Source organism: Miscanthus floridulus, chromosome 18 (assembly GCF_019320115.1).
Source record: "Miscanthus floridulus cultivar M001 chromosome 18, ASM1932011v1, whole genome shotgun sequence".
Lineage (NCBI taxonomy): Eukaryota > Viridiplantae > Streptophyta > Magnoliopsida > Poales > Poaceae > Miscanthus > Miscanthus floridulus.
The window spans coordinates 106684751-106708141 of NC_089597.1; the positions used below are offsets into that span (position 1 = coordinate 106684751).

Consider the following 23391-nt stretch of genomic DNA (forward strand, 5'->3'; position numbering starts at 1 on the left):
GGCCAGCCAGACGACGCCCATGGCTTCTTTGGCTCCACGACATTGTCACGGTCCATAGAGCACTGCTGCAAAACCCTCCTTGACTTCGATGCAGGTAGACCATAGGCTGAACCCCCAAACCATCATGTACCTGACCTATCTCAGTATATAAGGGATAAGGTCAGACCTTAGGGGGGACAATCCCAGACAGATCATTCGATTCCTCACCGATCCGCTCCTGCTCAGCACCGAGAGTAGAGCAACCCACCGAGGGGCATCGAGAGCTCCTCCACCGCACCCGTCATCTTCATCCTCTCCAACGAGGGGAAGGCTCCACCAGCAGCGAGGCAACCTCAGGATTAGCACCGAGCTAATCCCCTACCAAATCTCTCTCTTCCTCCTGTACACTCTATTGTAACCCCCTGATTTTGGGTGCTCTTGAGTATAAGGATCATCAGTTGCTAGACTAAGGCATCGATCGGCCTGAACTAGGATAAACCATTGCATCCTTGCTATGATTCTTGTGTTTTTAAGTCCACCCGAGCCACCGGAGACACGTACTCTGACACCGACTCGAATAACAATGCTTGCCATAGTTTTGACCCTGCGACAGCTGACGCGCCAGGTAGGGGGTAGCGTCAAGGGCAATTCAGGCTCTACGGTGGTCGGAGCCACCCGTCTCATCGTTGGAGCAAGCGACATCACCCCAGACGGTGGTGTCTGTTTCCCTAGTGAGTTCTTCATCATAGCCAGCGCCTTCGCTCCGGGCTAGGTCCTCAACTTTGGGAGCCTGGTCTACATCGCCGACTGCTACGGCGGGGTTCATTCGCTCGACAGGGCCGCACCAGTGAGCGGCGAGCTCCCAGCACCGCCCCCTTCGCCAGGCCTCTTGGGAGCAGATCTTGAGGTCTTGGCCCGATAGATCCGGCGTGGTCTGGGCCCAAGCCCAACCGTGTCAGACCGCCGCCAGTTGTTCTACATGCTGGCCAACGTCTATCACCAGATTGACACCGGTAAGGTGCTCCTGCTGCCTGGCCGCTTCTAGTACTACCTCTCGGACCCGCCTTTCATGATCAAGAATGCGGCAGTGTCCTTCCAGCTGGAGCTAGAGGTCCTTATCAGCTGTGAGGGGCCACAGAGTGCCATCCTCTCTGGTGCCGCGGGGGCTGACGTCCCCTCGCCGCGCACCTTCCTCGAGATCCTCTCGGGGAATGGCCCAAAGTACGACTCTGACGACATCGACTGCTATGCCTCGCCTTGCATGTGCTACCACATCGATAGTGAAGTTTCCGTCGGGAAGGTGCCAAAGCTCACACTGCCAGACCAGGGTCCCCGCAACCACGCAAGCCGCCTTCGAGAAGAAGGTGGCTCACCTATAGACTCGGCAGGCGGACCTAGAGGCCACCGAGGCAGAGCTTGGGCCCCAAAGGTAGGGGCTGGCGTGATAGCAAGCCGTGTGGCCCCTCGTCAGAGATGACGCCGCCCACCTAGAAGCCTTGGGCACATCTCAAAGGTGTAAAAGGAGGTCAAGGCGATGACGGCGTTCGATCGATTAAGCTCTAAAGATGCACCTGGTGTCCCCGATGGTCGTAGCGGCACGGGGAGCCCCTTCATATAGGCGCTTGGGCGCCTAGGAGGGACTGACCCGATCGAGGGAGGCTCCAGCCCTTCCTCGCGAAAGGAAGGCCGTAGCAAAGCCTGCCGTCTGGAGGCCTGGTGCACAAGCCAAACTATATCACGCCCGTTCTTCGCCTTAACAAAGCGCCCAGGAAGGAAACACGAAGCTACGTGACTTTCCCTGTTTGCTTTCCTTTCCTGTACCTTACATTTCTTAGTTGAATGTTGAGTTTGCTTTCTGATTGCCATGAATCCCCCTCCTAACGGCAAACGTGAAGCACCGCGAGGCCTGCCTCTCCAGGCGCTGCCTTCCCGGCCTTCCCATCCCGGTCTATTTGCGCCTCTAGACTCCCCGACCTAGCGCTAACGCCTGTCCGCTACCAAGAGGGCATGACCCTAGGCCACCTACAGCATAGCCAAGGATCGTGAGGGAAGATGGACCCCAAATACTGATCGAAAAAGAAGGTCGGGTGCACCCGAGAAGAAGCAGAAAAACATGGGCATCAAAGAAACGACAAACACACGAACTTAACATTTACAACAAAAAATATTAAATTGTTCTAGGGACAACGCTCCGCAACTCGACCACTAGACAAACACTGGTTGATCTCTCTTCTCTCATAGGAATAGGGGGAGAGGCACTAGGCATGGCCTCCACTCTTCAACGGTCCGACAACGGGCTGCGGAGGATGTCCTCTAGGGCTGCGATCGCTAGGATGGCATCGGCAGCGTCCTCCAGGTGGGGCATCAGGAATGTCAGGTTGCTGGGTTGATGCTAGTAAGGAAGCCTCCTGCCACCTCATGGATATCCACCAGGCTAGGGAACCGGAAGTGAACCGCGGCCAGCGTCGAGGCCACTCCTTGCCGGACACCGTCCTCCATGACCTCGCGAAAGCGCTCTGGCACAGCGCGGAGCCGCCCGTTCACCTCTGTCACGTTGTCGCACACCCCCTAGAAAAAAGGGCTCGGTAGGCGCCCAGGGCCACGACCCGAAGCTCCCTCGACTCCGTGCCGTGAACGTCAAGGTGCGCCTATAGCCTGCCCGCCTCCTCCTGAAGCCCTCGGAGCTGCTGGCCCAGACGACGGGCCTCCTCCCTCGACTCTGCACCAACAAAAGTCTAAAATGTCAAAACGATGCAAGAACATGATCTAGAGTCCGTGGTCCATGGGGAGCAAGGATGGAAGAAGGGAATGACCCACACCTTCGAGCTCCGCCATCAGATGGGCTGCTTCCTCCTACGCCATGTCCGACATGTTCTCTACCATCGCCACCATGAGCCTCTCCTCCTCGGCCTCCCTCCGGGCATCCTCCACGTCCCCAATGGTGTCCTCCCACTCCTTCCGCAGTGCCTTGATCACCGCCATAGAAAGCATGAGTGGGGCGCCACGGGAGAGCGCCACTGGTGGAGGAGCGCACCAACCTAATCTAGCCACTGACGGAGACGATGGCATCAAACGATCCTAGCCCTAGGGAGGTTCGCTGGCACTCGAGGAACTGACCTCGACGACCGTCCTCCGGAGGAATCCCCTACACCCAACATGAACATTGATATGAACAACAACAACAACAAAAGTAGGAAGAAGTAAGATAATATTTGCCTGTCTCGCTGAGGGGACGACGAGCGAGGTAGACTCCACCTGTGCTAGGCAGGGCTCCTCTAACGCCTTCGTGACCTCCACCGACCACCAGCGTGTGAGCTATCAGAGCCGGAGCCACCGCCGGAGGTGGGCTGAACGCCAGTGCCGGCGCATCCGGCATCCCCGTTGGTGGCACGGCCATCCACACCCACTCCACCGTACAAAGGAGGAACATGGGGCTCCGAGATCATCCTGGTGAGCGGATGGCCCATGAGAGAGGGATGCTCGGCGCTAAAAGGGGCAGGGTTGATGCCCTCCCTTGGGTAGTTCACATCGATAGCCCTGATCATCAGCACCCTGGGCAGCTCCTCTGAGATGGGATAAGGGAACTCCATCATTGGGTCAGTGATCCCCTGGTGCTACCACAACGGATGCGCCCTCTCCCTTAATGGGAGAATCTGGCGCTGGATGAATGTGCGCACCACCATTGGCCTGGTCAGCCCCTGCGCCCTCAGGGCCTCAATGGCCCCCATGAGAGCGGGGACCTTCGTGGCTTCCTTCGCTAAGGGGAACCGCCACTCGGCCTCTCCTCTGAGAAGGAAGGGAGCACCGGGACCATGTTGGGGAGGTAGAACCAACTCCTCCTCAAGCACATCTCATCGTCGAAGCCTGGTAGGCAAGCGAGGGCTAGGTACCAGCCAGCAGCATGCAGCCGCACCTAGATCCAGGCACCCCCATTGCTAGAAAGGCGTCGTTGGGGAACGATAGGACCACCTGGAACAGCCACCTCCACAGTGCGAAGTGGGGCTTGATCCCCAAGAAGGCCTCACATAGCATGATGAAAGTCACAATGTGGAGGATCCCCTCTAGCGTTAGGTCATGGAGACAGAGGCCGTAGAAGTACAGGAGGACATGCGCGAAGCGGTGCAGGGGAAGGCCAAGCCCCAGCTGGTGGAAGTCGGTGAAGGAGATGATCTCCCGGTTCTCGGGCACTAGCGCCAGCTCCCTGATGGTAGGAGGACGCCAACCAACCACTAGGATCTCCTCTAGCGCCAGCTCGTCCTCCTCCATCTTCCTGATCTCTACCTCCATGACCTTCGATGGCCCCCATTCCACCATGAGGGCGAAGATAAGAGAGGTAGCAGCGAGCGAGCGTGCGAGAACAAGGTGAAGCAGAGGTTTTTAGAAAGGGAAAGGTGTCGCTGGGATCAAAGGGTAACCCCCTTTTTTGTCCTCCTGCCTTCGCTTCATTGCTTCGGGAGCGGTAGCTTCCACGCTCCTATGATCCCACGTACGACCGTACGATGCGGCGACGGTTGCCAGATCTAAGGCAGAGGCAAACCGCTGCCTCCCTATCGGCCTGGCCCTTGGATCGGCCCAAGTGTGCCACCCAATCTCCGCACGCCTCCTCACAGGACTTGAGGGGATCCGACTCCCCTTGGGCCCACTAGCCTAGATTCGTGCGCACCAAGTGTCGTGGCTCGTCCTCTGCCAGATCTGCTCCACGTGGCCTGACGTCCCATCTCCTAGATGAAGTGGGATGGCATGGGAGTGCATGCCATAACTCCTGTAGCAGGCGCGGTAGCCCAGGCACCATCAACCGCCTGTACGAGGCATTAGAAAGAGGGGCATGCCTAGAAGCCGCTCCTCCCACTAGCAAGGAGTCCCCATGATGGCCTCGAGGGCTACACCGGCTCCCCAGACAGAGCAACCGGCCCCCAGACCAACGGATGCCCGGGCGACACGCCCCCAAAACCAACTGACTCCCCAAAGTTGGGTCGGGAGCTGCTGAGCGGTTGGCCCAATGAGGGCCCCCCATCTGAGCTCGGTGCGCTCCCCGCACCCCGACTTATGGCAGCAAAGGGTCGGCCTAAGAAGGCCAACCCAAGAGGATCAGGGCCTACTACCGAAGCCCCTAGAAGGGCTTGGCATGCTGAGTGATCAGGTGGCCCCGAGCCAGAGCCTAGACGCTCTCAATCACCCAACCCACGGTAGGCTCCGACCAAAAAGGAGGGTGCCTCTAGGCCCAAGGTCGGCAACTCCTAGATGAGTTTACCAAACCCTCACTTGGGCCGTAGACTTGCGCACCTTGGTCCAACAAGGGGTTAGCACCACCATTACTCAGCCCTGAAAGTCGAGCGCCCCCACTACACTAGGGGAGGGCCCCATGCTAGGCATCATACTCTTGTCAGCAAAAGCCATCCCTACCATGGCTAGTTCGGTCACCTTGAGATCGAATTCATCCCTTCGTCGCCATCATGAACTAGGCCAATTGAGGCCATGAAGGGCTTGGGGGCTCTTGACGAGATCCTAACATATGGGTATATTAAGTCTTGGCATCAAGGGTTCCCGACCGATGGACCCCCCTGACCGACCCCTTCAAGGTCACCTGGGGGCTCAGGGGCTATACCCATTGTGTACGCTCACGCGCACCCTCAAGCCAAGCACTCATGCCGAGCCCGAGCACATCGCCGCCTCTGCTTGGGGATCAGAGGCACGCCCGAGCCTTAGGCTCCTGATCGACAAGAAGCCCAAGCCTAGTCCTAGTCTCCTACCCGGCCTACGACACCAGCCAAGGCCCGGGCATAAGAAGACATGCCCCGAGCCACCAAGGCTCGGGGGCTCCCTTAGGCTGCCCCTCACGCATGGCTTTGTCAACCGTGCCCCAACACGGTCATGCCCGAGGTGTGACATAAGAAGACAAGTCCCTCCGCAGCCTCCTGGGGCTCGAGGGATTCTGGTCTCATGCATCAGCCCCTAGAACCAGCCTCCTTCGCCACCAAGAAGACTCTAGAAGGTGCACCTAGGGGAGGCTGGTCCAAGCCAACATAGCCTTACACTCAGCGTGTCAGGACTAGCCAGCCAGACGACGCTCAAGGCTTATTTAGCTCCACAACATCGCCATGGTCCATAGAGCGCTGCTGCAAGACCCTCTAGGACTCCGGCGCATGTATACCATAGGCTCAACCCCCAAACCATCATGTACCTGACCTATCTTGGTATATAAAGGACAAGGTCAGACCTTAGAGGGATGATTCTAGATAGATCATTCGATTCCTCACCGATCCCCTCCTGCTTAGCACCGAGAGCTCCTCCACCACACCCGTCGTCTTCCTCCTCTGATGAGGGGAAGGCTCCATTGGCGGCGAGGCAACCTCAGGATTAGCACTGAGCTAACCCCCTACCAAATCTCTCACTTCCTCCTGTACACTCTATTGTAACCCCCCAATTTTGGGCGCTCTTGAGTATAAGGATCATCATCTTCTGGACGTAGGGCATCGATCGGCCCAAACCAGGATAAACCATTATGTCCTCTCTATGATTCTTGTGTTCTTGAGTCCACTCAAGCCACTAGACACACACTCTGACACCGACGCGAACAACAATGCTTGCCGCAGTTTTGACCCTGTGACACAGCCCCTTGGTGAAGATGTCAGTGAACCATGAATAAGTAGGGAACATAAAGTTCACATACACTATCAAGAACAAAAATGCTCATGAACAAAATAGAGATCGATTTTCACATGCTACAATGTTGATGTACATAGTCACAATACACCAAAGTGGCTCGGCACAAAGGAGTTTGCAACTCATCAAGCAAGAGTTGGTGCAACCATGTATCCTTAGTAATAGTGCGATGCTCAGCTTCCATACTCAATCGAAAAATGGTGTCTTGGCACTTGGAAGACCAAGAAATGAGATTGCCGCCAAGAAAAATGGCATATCTTGATGTGGACTTGCGTATGTCAAAAATCTAGTCCAATCGGTATCCAAGTAGACCACCAAGTCATACTGAGAGCACGGGCGCACAACCAATCCCAGATGCAAAGTACCACAGATGTATTGTAGGACGCACTTCAAAGCAAAAAGATATGGCTCTAAGGTCATGCATATCAAGACAACACATCCTTTGTGGAGAGTTGAATAGCCAACGAAGACACACATGGTTGATCGAGGAGAAAGTTTGTTGGGAGGGGGGTACAGAAGTGTTAGGGTAACACTTACAATTGAAAGCATGAAGATGGTAATATGATGGATGAGCCTCGAAAAGGGCAAAGTAATGCGTAGAGAAACTAAGGGTTTTGGTGGGTATAATGTTGAAATGGTAGGTGATGGTGCTAAGAGCCTCAACCAAGTCAGACAGGGGCATGCTGGCCTAGAACAGACAACATTCTTAATGGTGCGAATAACATGTTCACCTTTACCATTCTAAGGAGAGGTGTAGGGACAAGACATAAGAAGATGGATGCCATGGGAAAGGAAGAACATGTGGATGTTGTAGTTGTTGAACTCACGACTATTGTCGCATTGAAGTCCTTCGATGGTGGCCTCCAAACTATTTAGCAACATAGGAGAAAAGTTAGGGAGAGCAAAAAAGGTGTTAGATTTAAGTCGCAATAGAAATGCCCAAAGAAAGTGTGTGAGCAATCATCAAGAATAACCTGATAGTATTTATAACCCAAGGCACTAGCTATATTGGATGTCTAGAGTTCACAATGAATTAATAAAAAATTATGAGTTGCTCATGATGACAACACATGAAAGGGTAGATGAGTGGGACACCCTAACTGAAAAGCATGACAAAGAGTGTAACTAGCACTTTTATTACATGTAACGACTGAGGAATATGGTAGTTTAGATATAACTTCATGGTCAGGATGCCCAAGATGTCGGTGCCAAAGTGAAGAGGTGGCTACAAGGAGGGTAGATTCTAGATGTTGCAATGGTTATATATAGGGGTCTGAATCTATTGCACCTAACGATCTCTCTTTGAGAGGGAAGATCCTTCCCAGAAGAACCATATGGGTCAAATTCCATAGAGCCATTGTTGTTTGTGGTAAATTGATGAATAGAAATAAGGTTCTTAATAAGGCTTGGAGAAACAAGAACATTAATAAGATGAAGTGAGGTAAGATCTGTAGGGCCAATAGATACAATAGGGAGTAAATGCCCATTGATGACAATATAACAGATGATGGAAAGGAATGTTGGGAAGTGAATGTGTGGGAAGGTACCTGCATTGGATTTCATGTGGTCTGTGGTGCTAGAGCTGAAGTACTAGTTGCATTAGGAGGTTGTTGGAGCATCATTGTGTTGCAGGAGTTTGCTAAGGAGCAAGAGAGCTAGCTGATGGGCTATGGAACCTGAATGGCAAAGCCATCAATTGTTGGAGAACTAGGGGTGCAAGAGCTTCATGCGCTAGAGCAGGAAGACGAACTTGGGGTAGGGACACCTGAGAGGGGCATGGCCTATGACACATTTAAATAGATCCAGTCCATGGATTGTAGAAACTTGGCCACAAACTGCTTGGCACAAGACCTGTAGTGCCGGTCATGGGATGTAGTGGAGCACCACAAGCACTACTAGTGGAGGGTTGGCAGTGGGCCTGAGGACCACAATTGTTCTTCTTGCCGCGCTTAGCTCCCACGGAGTTAGGGGTGGCTGTGTGGATGACTGTGAGGGAGGCCGAGGTGTACTAGGGGTAGTGAGCAGCGGTGGTGGGTTGTCGGTCCCAAAAGAAGTGATGAAGGTAGAGGCCACCGGCCAGCATGGTGGACTAGTTGGTGTGGGTGAGCTCCTCTAGGTTGATTGGTCGAGATGGTGGACTAGAGAGAGGCAAATAGTCCTTTCTAAAACTTAATCGCATCGGCTAACCGAAACAAATGTGGAATTAAACTACTCAGTCTAACCAAGACTACACCCCTCTATCTAAATATTCAAGCACCTTACAAAAGATTCTAATTGAGCAATCTAAGGTGCCTAGCTAGGTAGGGCTCACCTATACAATTATAGCTTGCAAGGTGACACGAGCCTATGCAACTAGTACTCAAACAACCGGGGAGCTCCTACACATACTAGTGATGCAAAGCGCACAACTCCTAAGCACACTAGTACCTCTCAACTAGTAGAGCCACACAAGCTAAACTAGGGAGCCAAACAACTAGCTACACAAGCTAAGCAACCTACTAAGCTACACAAGGTAACTAGATGCACAAGAGCAACAACACAAGAACAAATAATAGCAAGTAAATACAAGCTTGAGTATAGTGAATGCAAACCAACGAGTAGATGATGACACGATGATTTTTATCTCGAGGTTCGGTGGTTTGCCAACCACTTAATCCCCGTGGGGGCAAGATCAAGGTTGTTGTCGATCCTCTTGCTAGTGGTGACCCACAAGTCACACTGTCCCACGTGGAGTGCTCACCATGAGCTCTAGCACCCGATCTATCTAGACCACTTGACGCTCTTCACACCTCGCTTTTACTAAAGTTGCTCTTTGTGATCTTCCACGGGGCAAGCACAACACCCCTCACAAAAAGCGGTCACTTTCAGAGCACCGCCCAATCTCTGACAATGCTACAGTGGAGCACATAAGCCTCTAAGCCATCTAGGAGGTGGCAACCTTCAAGAGTAACAAGCACCACTGGCTTGCAACAAGATCACCTAGTGCCACACCTTGCAATCTCTCAATGTAACGCACTAGAATCACTCATTCACTATCGGATGCAAATCTCAATTTGCTCAAGTGTGTTAGAGGCTCGATCTCTAGCAATCCTTAAGCTTGGACACTAAGTCCCAATAGTGCTGATCAACCAACCCAAGACGGCCACCACTCCAATTTATAGCCCTAAAGGCCAAGTGACCCATTGGTTGCCTCAATGCAGAAAAATCAGGGGCGTCGGACCAGACCATTATGACTGGGTCCGATGACCTAGAAACACGCCACATGTCCCGAACGTTTGAAACTACCCGTTGGCGCCCATCAGCTCTCTGCACGAGTGTTTGTGCCTCTAGAGTCCGACAATTGTTGGACCATAAGCTGTCGAGGGTCGACGCACTCCAGTAAGCATCCAGAGAACAAAAACTAGCGCCGAACCAGCCCTACCCAGGTGTCGGACCATTTATCAGGTTCTGACGCCGCTCAGGCCACATGCCAAGCCGTGCGTGCCTGATGAATAGCCAGTCCAATGCTTCAACCCATGAGGTCTGACGCTCCGTTTGCTTGCATCTGGGTACGACACTTGTTCTGCTCTGACGCGTGGGCCTCCACAACCAACTGGAAATGGCGTTTAATGCCTGGCACCGATGCACCTCTGCGCGCGAACGCACCCCTGCACACAACAATGGACAACGCTGCCACAACATCTTGTGTGCCTGCCTTCTCTGATACACGAGCCTGCTCAGCCAATGGGCGGACAAGGCCAGTAGTCGAGCAGTGCCCTACCATGCGCTACCAACTGGCCCCACTGCGCAAACAGCAACAGCGCCCATGCTGCCTCGCACTCGCTACCACACACGCCAAACGCAATGGGCCAGCCAGCGTTCCTGCGCCTGCTGCTGATTCACCCAAGAGATAGGCTTTGGACCCTACCAACCCAATAGTCCGATGCTATGTGCTCAACTTGGTCCGACGGTGACCAGAGACCATCTCCGGCTCGCTTCTCTAACCCTTTTTCAACCTAGCCAACTCCAAATGTGTTCCAAACATTAGTGCACATGAATTAGCATTTTGACAAACATTTTCAAAAGGTTTTCACTCCTTCTCACCACGCCACTCGATCCTAGCATCGCATGCAAAGTTAGATCACTCAAGTGGCACTAGATGACTGATATGCAATATCCTAAACCCGGTCAGGCACTTCTCTACACAACCTTTGGCCGGTGAAATGAGATGCTCTACAAGTCATACCTTTTCCTAGCGTATTCCACTCCATCTCCTCTATTTGTGATGCTACACAAACATTAACCTCCATTAAGCCACTTGTAAACAACACAAGTCTTCCATGGCTTGATCTCACATGAATGATATGATCCACTTTAGTGGCCAATCCAGAAATGGACCAAGAGGGGGCTAAACAGTTGGAGAGTACAAATCATACTAATCATACAGTAATAGAAGGCTAAAATCGATGCAATTCTTTCAATAGCATTTTGAAGCAATCTGACAGGTTAGATGTTTGCAACAAAGAAACTAAGTAATGAGCTGGAATAATGAAACTAGAATAATCTCATCGGGCAAAAGGCCATTAATTGGAACTGAGAAACAGACGCACCATGGAGGCAGAAGGAGCACCGAGCACACCTTTGCTGGCGTCCGTGGCCGGCAACAGAGGAGAGCGGAGGCACTGAGGCGGGCTGCTAACTGGACCAGAAGCAACTTGGTGAGGAACTGAGGTAAAGGAGAGTCTAGAGACGCACACAGCGATAGGGATGGGGAGTCAAAGTCCGACTAGGCACCTCCGCACCTAGATGTGCCTGGCCACGGAGGTCTGAGGTGATGCCAAGGGACGGAGCATTGGAGAGTTGGCATCGCAGAGGTGGGAGTTAGAGTTGCCCCCTCGCACAGGCTGTGAAGGACTATTGGATTGGATCAGAAGATCTGTTCTCTAGGATTTTGGCCAGGGGCTACAGGCCCTCTGCAGATCCGCCCCTGATCCACTTCTTGTCTTCATGTGGCCTTATTGGTTCATCGATAGCAACTTCGCTTGCTCTTTACCGTTGCCTTGGTCAATCAGCGCCAAGTCTTTGGTCATGCTTCTTCACCAAGTGTGGTCCATTGCTCCAAAACCTCCGACTTGTCCTTCACACTTGCAACCGGTCCATCGCAGCCAAGCCAAGTCTCTTGGTCTTCTCGACCTAGACACATGACTCCATGCCATGTCTTATATGCAATGAGCTCCTTCATCACAACTAGTTGAGCTTTGCAACGTATCCAAGCCACTTCACCACCATGGCTCAAGTTGCTCATACTAGTGTACCTATGGACTAATCACCTGTACGTGTATCTCATCATAAAATATATATTAGTCCACCTAAGTTGTCACTCATTTACCAAAATCAAATAAGGACCTTTCATAGGTGCAAGTCAAATTAGGTTCCAAGAAAGTAGGGAAGGGACGACCACGCATGTGGTGCAATCTGATGGAGGAATACTTCTCCTTGAGGATGCGAAGCACATTAAGGACAAGTGTATAGTTAGGGATGAACTTGTCCAAATTAGAGAGGGCATCTGCCATGGATTTGAAGCAATAATAGTACTAGTGACGAAGAGGCCCCCTTTATGAAGTTGTGAAACTCGGTGTCAAGGTAGAGAACTTGAGTCTCTCCTGGTTGCCAAGGAACTAAGTTTCGATGGCAGGCTAGGATGCACGAGTAGTAGCACTGCGTTCCATGACAGTCTCAACAAGATCGTTGGTGATGGTGCCGAGGAACAATGAACAGACAATGTTGTCCATGCGAGCCTAGTCGGGGTGATCAAGAGTAGCGGCATGTCTCTGGAGTGAGAACTTGCCTACTATGAGGAGAAAGGCCTCATGCCAGTGGTTGTAGCTGCTAATCTTGAGGTTGAGGATGATCGGGACAAGGGAATGGATGTTCTGCACAGTGATGGCTAGTGCATGGAGGTTGAGGATAGCAGCGGATTGTAGCACCCGGTTTTAAGGATAAAACCAAATATACACCATATGTGAGCCCAGGAAATCAAATCTCACATATAGCTACAAATAAGGGTAATATCATAATGTCTAATATATAACGTACTTTGTTTAAAGGATATAACCTTAGACAGCAAGCAGCGGTAGGACAACTCTGATCTTCGGGTGTAGTCACCAACTCCACACGGACAACTGACTGGTTGATCACAAGCCTAACTTCTCTAGACTCTAGCAATCTGGTACCCATCCGGGATTTTCCAAAGTATTGAAAAGTAAAGCAAGCATAAATACATGTCATACTCAACAAATATAACATGGGGTTCATGAGGCTCAAAAGCTTGACACGGATTTGACTGCATTTAGCTTTTAGTTGTCACAATTTTAGCATATGAGTAGCAACAAGTTGTCATAAACCCAATATAAACACATGATCAATGTAAACATGAATAATGTATAGCAAAAACCAAATAATTAATAGTGATCATCTATTCCATAAGGGTTCTAAGGCCACTCGTGACTGTGAGCACGACTGTTATAACAATTTTACACTCTGCAGAGGTTGTACACTTTCACTGTGAGTCATGATTCCCATTTGCCCGGGGTTTACAAGTCCCCAAAACACTCCCAAGGTGAAAAGGCAGGTACACTATGAAGCCTTTCAAAGGTTCGTCTAACAAGTTAGGGCCGCTAGGATTCCAATTGGCAAACAGATGTAGAGCTCCCCTTCTAGATGGCACATTCCGCTCAGGCTATACACATATAGACAGAGGCCCTCACAATGGTACTCTAAGTCTCTGATGACCACTTATAGATAAGTCCTTAAGGAGAGGAATCTAGAGCATCTGGAAAGTAGCTAAATACTCCAACCCCCTTTTATAAAGTTGCTAAAAAGTCATCTTTTAGAGTTTATTGCATATACCATTAGTCAAGTTACACGATCATGGTTCCGTCGAGTACTAGCATAGCTACCCAATGCATATCCCATATGTGACAAGGTATACGTTTAGTTCTAGGAAATCCTTAATTATAGCAAGGAGACACATTCATATGAATTAAGTGTATTAAAGTTGATAGGAAAACAAAGATGGTCCCATGCTATACTTGCCTTAAACTTAGATCCATCTTCTAGTCCAAAGCTTCAAAGGAACTCCTTCTTGATCACCACGTAAAGCTCACCGACTAGACAATATCATAAAGCACCACACAAGCATCCGAACAGACATGCATAACAGACAAATATGACTAAATTAGAACAGTACATCAATCAATAAAAATGTTTGAAAGCTAATCTACACATTGCTACGAGCACACAGACACGAAAAGCACTCTAATCGGAGCTACGATGAAAAAGAAACAACTACCGAAAGATTATTTGATAGATGAAAAAAAACTATATGCTTTGTTTTTTTAAATAAATCATGTATAAGATAGTTCAGAAAAATAGCTGGATTGAATTAGGTCAAATTATATTTGATTTGAAAAACCAAAATAAAACTAATCTTTTTTTATTATTTAGAAAAGATCGAGGTGGAAAACCTAAATTGTTTAATGGGAAACTAATTGCATATAGATTGATCAGATTAATATTTTATTTGAAAGCACAAAACATACTAAACAATGTTACTAACACGTAGATCATGTTGTTACGAATCTAACGCAACTTGAACTGGTCAAAACCGAGTTAAAACGAAGATTTTGTGCATAAAACAAGGTCAGTGGCAGTTTTGTAAATAAACCAAACTTAATTTCGAATTAAAATAAATAAAAACAGATTTTAAATCGGGATCAGGGACTGTGGGTTATATTTAGATAAAATAGGGGGTGTCTTTAGAAAAAGTAGCAGCGAAGGGGTATGGTTGACTCTGAGCCATTGTATCTAAATTGGACGGCTTAGATTTGAAGATGGGAGAAACCGACCGGAACAGGTCCGGGCGCGGCGGTCCACCATCGCCGGTGCACATGAATCAAGGCCTATGGGCCACGATTCGATGCGGAAAAAGTACAAGGAGATAGAGGGGACCAAGGCGAACTCACCAAGGGCGAATTCATCGACGAAGGTCGAACGAGGGCAACATGCGGCTCCTAACGGTGGCGGTAGGATCCAGCACACGTCGGCAACAATAAGTGATGAACCGCGAGCAAAAGAAGGAGCGGTGGGCTCAGCAGCTTGTCAGGACCTATGCGAAGCTCGGCGAAGTACTTACGGCTGCGTTGAAAGGGCAGAATCGTGAGGCGAGTTCGACGGCGGCGGGTTAGGGCTTGCGGCGGCGCTGCAAGCTCGAATTGTGGCTGCACGAGCTAGGGTTCGAGATGAGGGCGCGTGCATGGATGCTCAGCTTATATACGGGGGCTCGGCATGGGGTGCATGCAAAAAACATGAGGAATTCAGGAGAGGCGGCGGCGAATTCCATCGGGTGGTGTCCGGCTCGAGCACAAGCTGGAGGTGGAGGACATCGCTGACAAGCGGGCCCGAAGTGGCAGTGACACAAGGCGCGGGGCTGCGGTGTCAGCTAGACAAAGAGATATGAGGGGAGCTGCCACGTGGCTTGCTGGGCCGGCCTGCTAACGCGGGCCATGGGAGTGGAGCTGGGCTTGCAGAGAGGGGAAAACTGAGCGGGCCAAAAGAGAGGGAGAGTGAGGGAGGGAAAGAAATTCCTTTTTCTTTTTCTTTTCTATTCTTTTATTTCAAAGCACTTTCAAATCATTTCAAAAGCAATTTGAATTCATTTTGGGTTTTGATCAAAACCACGCATCACAATAAAACATATGAACCAGCATGAATGCATCAACAAGGTTGCTAACCCTATAATGAATTTTAATTGAATGAAAAATTAGTATTTCCCTATGTTTCATGAGCACAAAAATTCTGAATTAAACCATTTTAGCTCTATTTACAAATAAGCAAATTTTGGGGTGTTACAATTCTACCCCCTTAATATGAATCTCATCCTCGAGATTCGGACGATGGTGATAAAAGAGATGTAGGTATTCCGTCTTTAGATCCTTTTTACCACTCCATTGCTGCTTGCATGACTTATAACCTTACTCCGAGTATATCCCTTTACTATATCCAAAATTTCGATGGGTATTTTGCATGAGTAAGATCCTTCTTTACACCCAACTTCTCTAAGGGTCTTTGTTTCTTGGGCACACCCAAACATTCGCCCACCTCATGTACTCCAACCGCTAGTCACCTTTCCTTTTTAGTCCATACTATCAAATCTCTTTCTTCATATGTTCACCTCCCAACTGAGCCTCCTTACTCTCTTGGTCCATAGTAGATTCTATCACCAACTTCAAAACATTAATGATTATTTTTCGGTTAAGTTGCTCGAACCTTGAATACAATTCCTAGTCCTTGGTGTCACATGGATCTTCTTAGCATAACTCTCCTTTGCTAAGGGCATCAGCCACGAATTTGCTTCTCGAAGTGATAGCACTTTTCTAAGTCATAAAACCTTGATTGCTTCAATCCAATAATGATGTCACAAGCTCAAAACCATCTTAGTGAAGATGTCCTTTAGATTCTTGTGATCCACCTAGATATCACTTTTTATGCCCAAGTAGATGGTACCTCCATGCTCCACAATGGATAACTCTGGATCATACGTCAGATGTTCCATCTCATGCTTTCTTGCATAAACCTCTACTTTTTCTTCTTGCATAAGGACACATCCCACACCTTGACAGGGTGCATCATAGTGGATATAAAGCTCTTGTCCTGATCTGGCAAAGCTAATACATAGGCTTTACTTCAACCTCTTTTTTTTACTCCTTCAAATACTTACCTGAGATCTCTTGATCCGAACTTAAAACCTTCTCTAGTAACACTATCAATATCTTGATGGTCTTGGATAAACCTCCCTTGAACCTCTAACCAAACCTCATTATTAAAAACTCTGAGTTTCTCTCACATCTTTGAGCGGGTTCCAATCACATCACTAACTTTCTTGGTACCTTTTCTCCCTACTTCCACTATTTAGAAAATAACATATCCATGTAGAGAACTCACTTGTCAGGCTTGGTGTCACATTGAGGTTTTCTGAGCCAACACAAAACCAACTATAGATGTCCAATATCTTCTCCCTATGTCATCATCACCAACTCATCCTCGGTATGGTGAAGATTGAACTCACAACCGATGATAGCTCGAACCAAAGATCAATCTTGACGAAAACATGAGCTCCTTGTAGATGATCCAAATTACCAATCCTGAGCAAAGGACACTGGCATTTGAGAGTGACTTCTCAACCATGGGGGTTAACCGATACTTCCAAGTGAAGAACTAGAACGTACAAAACCTTCTTTACTTTGGCTATCCCCCTTAAAAAGAATTAAACTAGGGGACACCAAAGTAACTTGCATCTCCTTCTAGACAAGATAACTACCATAGAGTCCTTCTGATATCCAAGAGAAACTCCTGTGCGTAGGTATGGACAGGTAATCTAAAATTCCTCACGGGATGAAAAACAGCAGTGCAATAAAACAACTGTAACTCTCATTCTGTTAATCCAATGAAGCTGTAGTTTATACCATTGGAAAGCTTATAAAATTATCTACAGCTTTCATGTAGAACACTTTGCCAGATTCTGTAGTTAAGGTAGTCGAACACAGTGCACAATAGAAACTGTTCCAGGTTTCAGACAGCGCAGTTGCATCGTCTTGTGATTTTCATTACTCCCAAACCATAACAGCTATGAGGGCGGTTCTTGTGGTCACAGAAAGATATTGAAGTGTACTGTTCTCCGGTTTTCCCATGATTTTTGGTCATCCAAAAACAGAGATATAAGCTGATGATGATATGTTGCTCTGAAAGACAGGATATAGAAAACAGGGGATAACCAAAACCCAACTATTTATTTCATTAATCCTTACACCTTAGGCCTATGAACTAAATGAAATTGTGGTCAAACCCCACAAGATCATTGCACTCATTAAAAAGATCCAAACCAAGCATAAGCACTAAGACAAACCAACCAAACACTAAAGGTTCACAAGGCACACAGACTCAACTAGACTCGACTTTGGCTACTAGCGTTTTTATTACATAAAGGGGCACAAACTCCTATTCATTAACCAAGGTGTGGCTGCGAGGGCATCTAGTGTAGCATCTCTTGCATGACAGTGAGGGCGACACATCCTCCACTTTGTTGATCTTGGGTAGTCTGGCATGACTCCTTCATTCGTCATTCTCATCAAGGGCTTCTTTCGGGTTGGGCATCACTAACACTTACTGGTGGCAATCTTGTAACGATCTGACTCTGGCCACTTCCATGGTGTAATTGTGGATTCCTTTGTGGGCAAAATTTAGCATAATGTCCTTCTTGTTGGCAATGATAACACACGATCTTATTTGGAACCTTCGTGGTGTCATGTTTTATAGAATTGTTACTTGGTATGTCGTTAGCTTGCTGACTCTTAAGGTTCATCTTTGTTTGACTAATCTGCTTCTTGGCTTGCTTGGTCTTTTGGGGCTGAAACTCCTTATAGGTGATTGTCCACCCATCTATGCATACCTCATATGAAGTAGTTTTAGCTTGAGAAACTTCTGACCCTTCAAGGTCTGGATTTATCTAACAAGGGATCAGAGCTGGATGTGACAATATAGTAGAACTCAATTGCTGATTATTTCCCACTAGTGGCTCCACTGAGATCACATTTCTCTTCTTGTCCACATTGACCTCAAAATTTGGATTCACCTTGACTTTCCCCTTATTGGACTTGTTTTGAAGACAGGGAAAACCATAATGCTTACAGCAACCACATTGATCTTGAATTCTAAGCCCCTTACCGCTAACACCTTCAGGGGATTTCATATCCTTCCAAGCTTCTGCTACTTGTCTCTTCACTAGTCTCTTTGGTATATTGGTTTGACCTTGTGGCAAGCACTATTGAGAACTCCCATGTTGAGTCATTCCTTCTAATACTTGTTTTTGCATAGCTAAAAGCTTCTCCTTGTCAAATTCAGTCAAGGACAACGTAGCTAGGTCCTCCTGACCTCTGATGCCGGTGGTCAACTCATTACGATCCATCTATTTAGACGAAGAGAGAGGATTTAGAATAGAGACAAAGTTTATAATAGAACATGGACCAAAGTGAGCATAATTTTTAGAAAATAACAAGGTCAGAGAGGGAAGCAAGAAGTAAGCATAGATGAAAGCATGCTAAACGTCCAGTTGTAACTAGGCTTGCATCCTACAGTTTGCATTGCTCTAATACCACTTTGTAGCACCCGGTTTTAAGGATAAAACCAAATACACACCATATGTGAGCTCAGGAAGTCAAATCTCACATATAGCTACAAATAAGGGTAATATCATAATGCCTAATATATAACATACTTTGTATAAAGGATATAACCTTAGACAACAAGCAGCAGTAGGACAACTTCGATCTTCGGGTGTAGTTACCAACACCACACGGACAACTGACTGGTTGATCACAAGCCTAACTCCTCCAAACTCTAGCAATCTAGTACCCATCCGGGATTTTCCAAAGTATTGAAAAGTAAAGCAAGCATAAGTACATGTCATACTCAACAAATATAACATGGGGTTCATAAGGCACAAAAGCTTGACACGGATTTGACTGCATTTAGCTTTTAGTTGTCACAATTTTAGCATATGAGTAGCAACAAGTTGTCATAAACCCAATATATCAATGTAAACATGAATAATGTATAGCAAAAACAAATAATTAATAGTGATCATCTATTCCATAAGGGTTCCTAGGCCGCTCGTGATCGTGAGCACGGCTGTTATAACCGTTTTACACTCTGCAGAGGTTATACATTTTCACTGTGAGCCATGATTCCCATTTGTCTAGGGTTTGCAAGTCCCCAAAACACTCCCAAGGTGAGCAGGTAGGATACACTATGAAGCATTTCAAATGTTCGTCTAACAAGTTAGGGCCGCTAGGATTTCAATTGGCAAACAAATGTAGAGCTCCCCTACTAGATGGCACATTCCGGGCAGGCAATACACATATAGACTGAGGCCGCACTATACCCAATTCGGCAAGCCCATTTTGCGCCATGAAGGTAACCACTAACAAGCTAGAAAATGTTCTTATACTTGACTAAAGCCAGAGCCATGTGGCCCTCACAGTTGTACTATAAGTCCTGGATGATCACTTATAGATAAGTCCTTAAGGAGAGAAATCTAGAGCATCTGGAAAGTAGCTAAATACTCCAACCCCCTTTTATAAAGTTGCTAAAAAGTCATCTTTTAGAGTTTATTGCATATACCATTAGTCAAGTTACACGATCATGGTTCCGTTGAGTACTAGCATAGCTACCCAATGCATATCCCATATGTGACAAGGTATACGTTTAGTTCTAGGAAATCCTTAATTATAGCAAGGAGACACATTCATATGAATTAAGTGTATTAAAGTTGATAGGAAAACAAAGATGGTCCCATGCTATACTTGCCTTAAACTTAGATCCATCTTCTAGTCCAAAGCTTCAAAGGAACTCCTTCTTGATCACCACGTAAAGCTCACCGACTAGACAATATCAAAAAGCACCACACAAGCATCCGAACAAACATGCATAACAGCCAAATATGACTAAATTAGAATAGTACACCAATCAATAAAAATGTTTGAAAGCTAATCTACACATTGCTACGAGCACACAGACACGAAAAGCACTCTAATCGGAGCTACGATGAAAAAGAAACAACTACCGAAAGATTATTTGATAGATGAAAAGAAAACTATATGCTTTGCTTTTTAAATAAATCATGTATAAGATAGTTCAGAAAAATAGCTGGATTGAATTAGGTCAAATTATATTTGATTTGAAAAACCAAAATAAAACTAATCTTTTTTTATTATTTAGAAAAGATCGAGGTGGAAAACATAAATTGTTTAATGGGAAACTAATTGCATATAGATTGATCAGATTAATATTTTATTTGAAAGTGCAAAACATGCTAAACAATGTTACTAACACGTAGATCATGTCGTTACGAATCTAACGCAACTTGAACTGGTCAAAACGGAGTTAAAACGAAGATTTTGTGCATAAAACAAGGCCAGTGGTAGTTTTGTAAATAAACCGAACTTAATTTCAAATTAAAATAAATAAAAACAGATTTTAAATCGGGATCAGGGACTTAGGGTTATATTTAGATAAAATAGAAGGTCTCTTTCAAAAAAGTAGCAGCGAAGGGGTATGGTTGACTCTGAGCCATTGGATCTAAATTGGACGGCTCAGATTAGAAGATGGGAAGGGAGACAGAGAAACCGACCGAAACAGGTCCGGGCGCGGCAGTCCACCATCGCCGGTGCGAAAACCTCACCGGCGCACATGAATCATGGCCTACGGGCCACGATTCGATGTGGAAAAGTACGGGGAGATAGAGGGGACCAAGGCGAACTCACCAAGGGTGAATTCGTCGACGAAGATCGAACGAGGGCAGCGTGCGGCTTGGAACGACGGCGGCAGGATCCTGCACACGTCGGCAACAATAAGCGACGAACCGTGAGCAAAAGAAGGAGTGGTGGGCTCAGCGGCTTCTCAAGAGCTTCGCGAAGCTCGGCGAAGTACTTACGGCTGCGTTGAAGCGGCGGAATCGCGAGGTGAGTTTGACGGCGGCGGGTTAGGGCTTGCCGCGGCGCTGCGAGCTCGAATTGAGGCTGCACGAGCTAGGGTTTGAGATGAGGGCGATGTGGCACGGACGCTCGGCTTATATAAGGGGGCTCGGTGTGGGGCGCACGCCAAAATGCGAGGAATTCGGGAGAGGCGGCGACGGATTCCATCGGGAGGTGTCCGGCTCGAGCACGAGCAGGAGGTGGAGGACACCGCTGACAAGCGGGCCCAGAGTGGCAGTGACATAGGGCGCGGGGCCACGGTGTCAGCCAGACAGAGAGAGATGAGGGGAGCGCCCACAAGGCTTGCTGGCCGCCTGCTGGCCGGCCTGCTAACGCGGGCCGCAGGAGTGGAGCTGGGCTGCAGAGAGGGAAAAACCGAGCGGGCCAAAAGAGAGGGAGAGTGAGGGAGGGAAAGAAATTCCTTTTTCTTTTTATTTTCTATTCTTTTATTTCATTTCAAAGCACTTTCAAATCATTTCAAAAGCAATTTGAATTCATTTTGGGTTTAGATCAAAACCACGCATCACAATAAAGCATATGAACCAGCATGAATGCATCAACAAGGTTGCTAACCCTATGATGAATTTTAATTGAATGAAAAAAATTATTATTTCCCTATGTTTCATGAGCACAAAAATTCCGAATTAAATCATTTTAGCTCTATTTCCAAATAAGCAAATTTTAGGGTGTTACACGGACTCATGGAGCATAGCATGGCGTTCTCGACTACGCGGAGAGGATTAGCATCGGAGGAGTAGGAAGCATTGACATTTGAACTGAATAAAACAAAGATCATACCTTTGATTATAATATCCGTGGGGAATACGTTATGAAATGGTTTACTTTGAGGGGAAAACTACATCCATCTTTTCTACTCCATGGAAAAAAGAACAACGACTGAATGACCAAATCAAAGGAACCTAGTAACAACACGAAAAGATATATATATGAACTTGTTGACACGAAACATGTCGTACACACCAAGCACTGTATGTGCAACCCATAGTGACATTTGTCAGAATCCAAAAATGATGCAATAGGAAAATCACCATTTCCAAAAAACGCAAGGTTAGTTCCAGTTTCAAACTAGATACTCTAGTTTCCAAATTTCCAGTTGTTCCCTTTCTGGAACTAAATTCTCTAGTTTTCACGAGCTAATCACTGGTAGAATATCTGCTCAGGAGGGAGTGAGGGACAACTATCACACTTTCAAGGTGATGGACGTCTAGTTTACTAGCAAACAAGCAAATGCTAGCTATTGCACTTTCGTGGTGACAGACGAAGAAAAGTAGAAAAGACCATCTGTTCACACATGAACACGTCACCGTGTGCCCCCGGCGATACGTAGGACATGTCACTGTGTGCTCCCGGCGATGAGCGAGCACGCTAAAGTAGGACACGTGCATGCAAAGCCTCCTATTTTGGCCAGCAACATTAATAACCAAAACTCAAGCTGCGCAAATAAAGCATCTGCCTTCTCCATCTCCTGGTTTGTCATTCATCCATACATACTCAAGCATGATACTCCTGGACCTGTATTTGACTTCACAAAATATTTGCAGCATAATAGACCGAGCCCTTCAAACACCAGAAAATATGGCCTCCAAGCTCATAGCCGCTACAGCTCCATGTCTTTTGCCAAACAAAATTGTTAAGCTTAAATATGTCTACTATGTCAATTTTTGACCATCAACACCATCAAAGCTCTCGCCCACGAGAGACTCCATATATAAAGGCTTGTGCCTTGCCCAGGGGCCCTAGGTTAGTCAGCAAGCATGTGCCAGCTTTGGTCATCAATATCAAGAGATAAACATCAGATCTGCATTGGAAAGTAGGGTAGAGGAGGATAAAGGTAAAAGACATAGTAATAGATTGATCCAGTCCATGTGATAGTGAAACCATGTCCTTAACCAAACCAAACCGACTCAAATAGATCTAATTTGGACAAATCGGATGTCCAAGTTATGAAAATGCACCAATGTATATTATGTCAAATTATTTTCATTAAATTCAGCATTAAATAATTTTTTATTTTGCATTTATTTTGACTTGGGAGTTAGGTCAAAACTAGGACGACCTATATTCCGGAACAAATGGAGGATCTAGTGAGCACCTTTTTCTTTGTATAGTTCTTTCTCAATTATTGTTTAGCTTTGTTTTCTATAATAATCCGTACATGCTG

General features: G+C 47.3%; 1 protein-coding gene across 1 annotated transcript in view; it reads left to right on the forward strand.

Annotated features, from left to right (window-relative positions):
* The window catches only part of LOC136520379 (uncharacterized), a 50341-nt gene that overhangs the window by 8882 nt on the left and 18068 nt on the right, over window positions 1–23391 (forward strand). The window contains exon 6 of the mRNA XM_066513880.1: window positions 23270–23314. Within this exon, the coding sequence (XP_066369977.1) occupies window positions 23270–23314 (45 nt within the window). The remainder of the gene's footprint in view (window positions 1–23269; window positions 23315–23391) is intronic.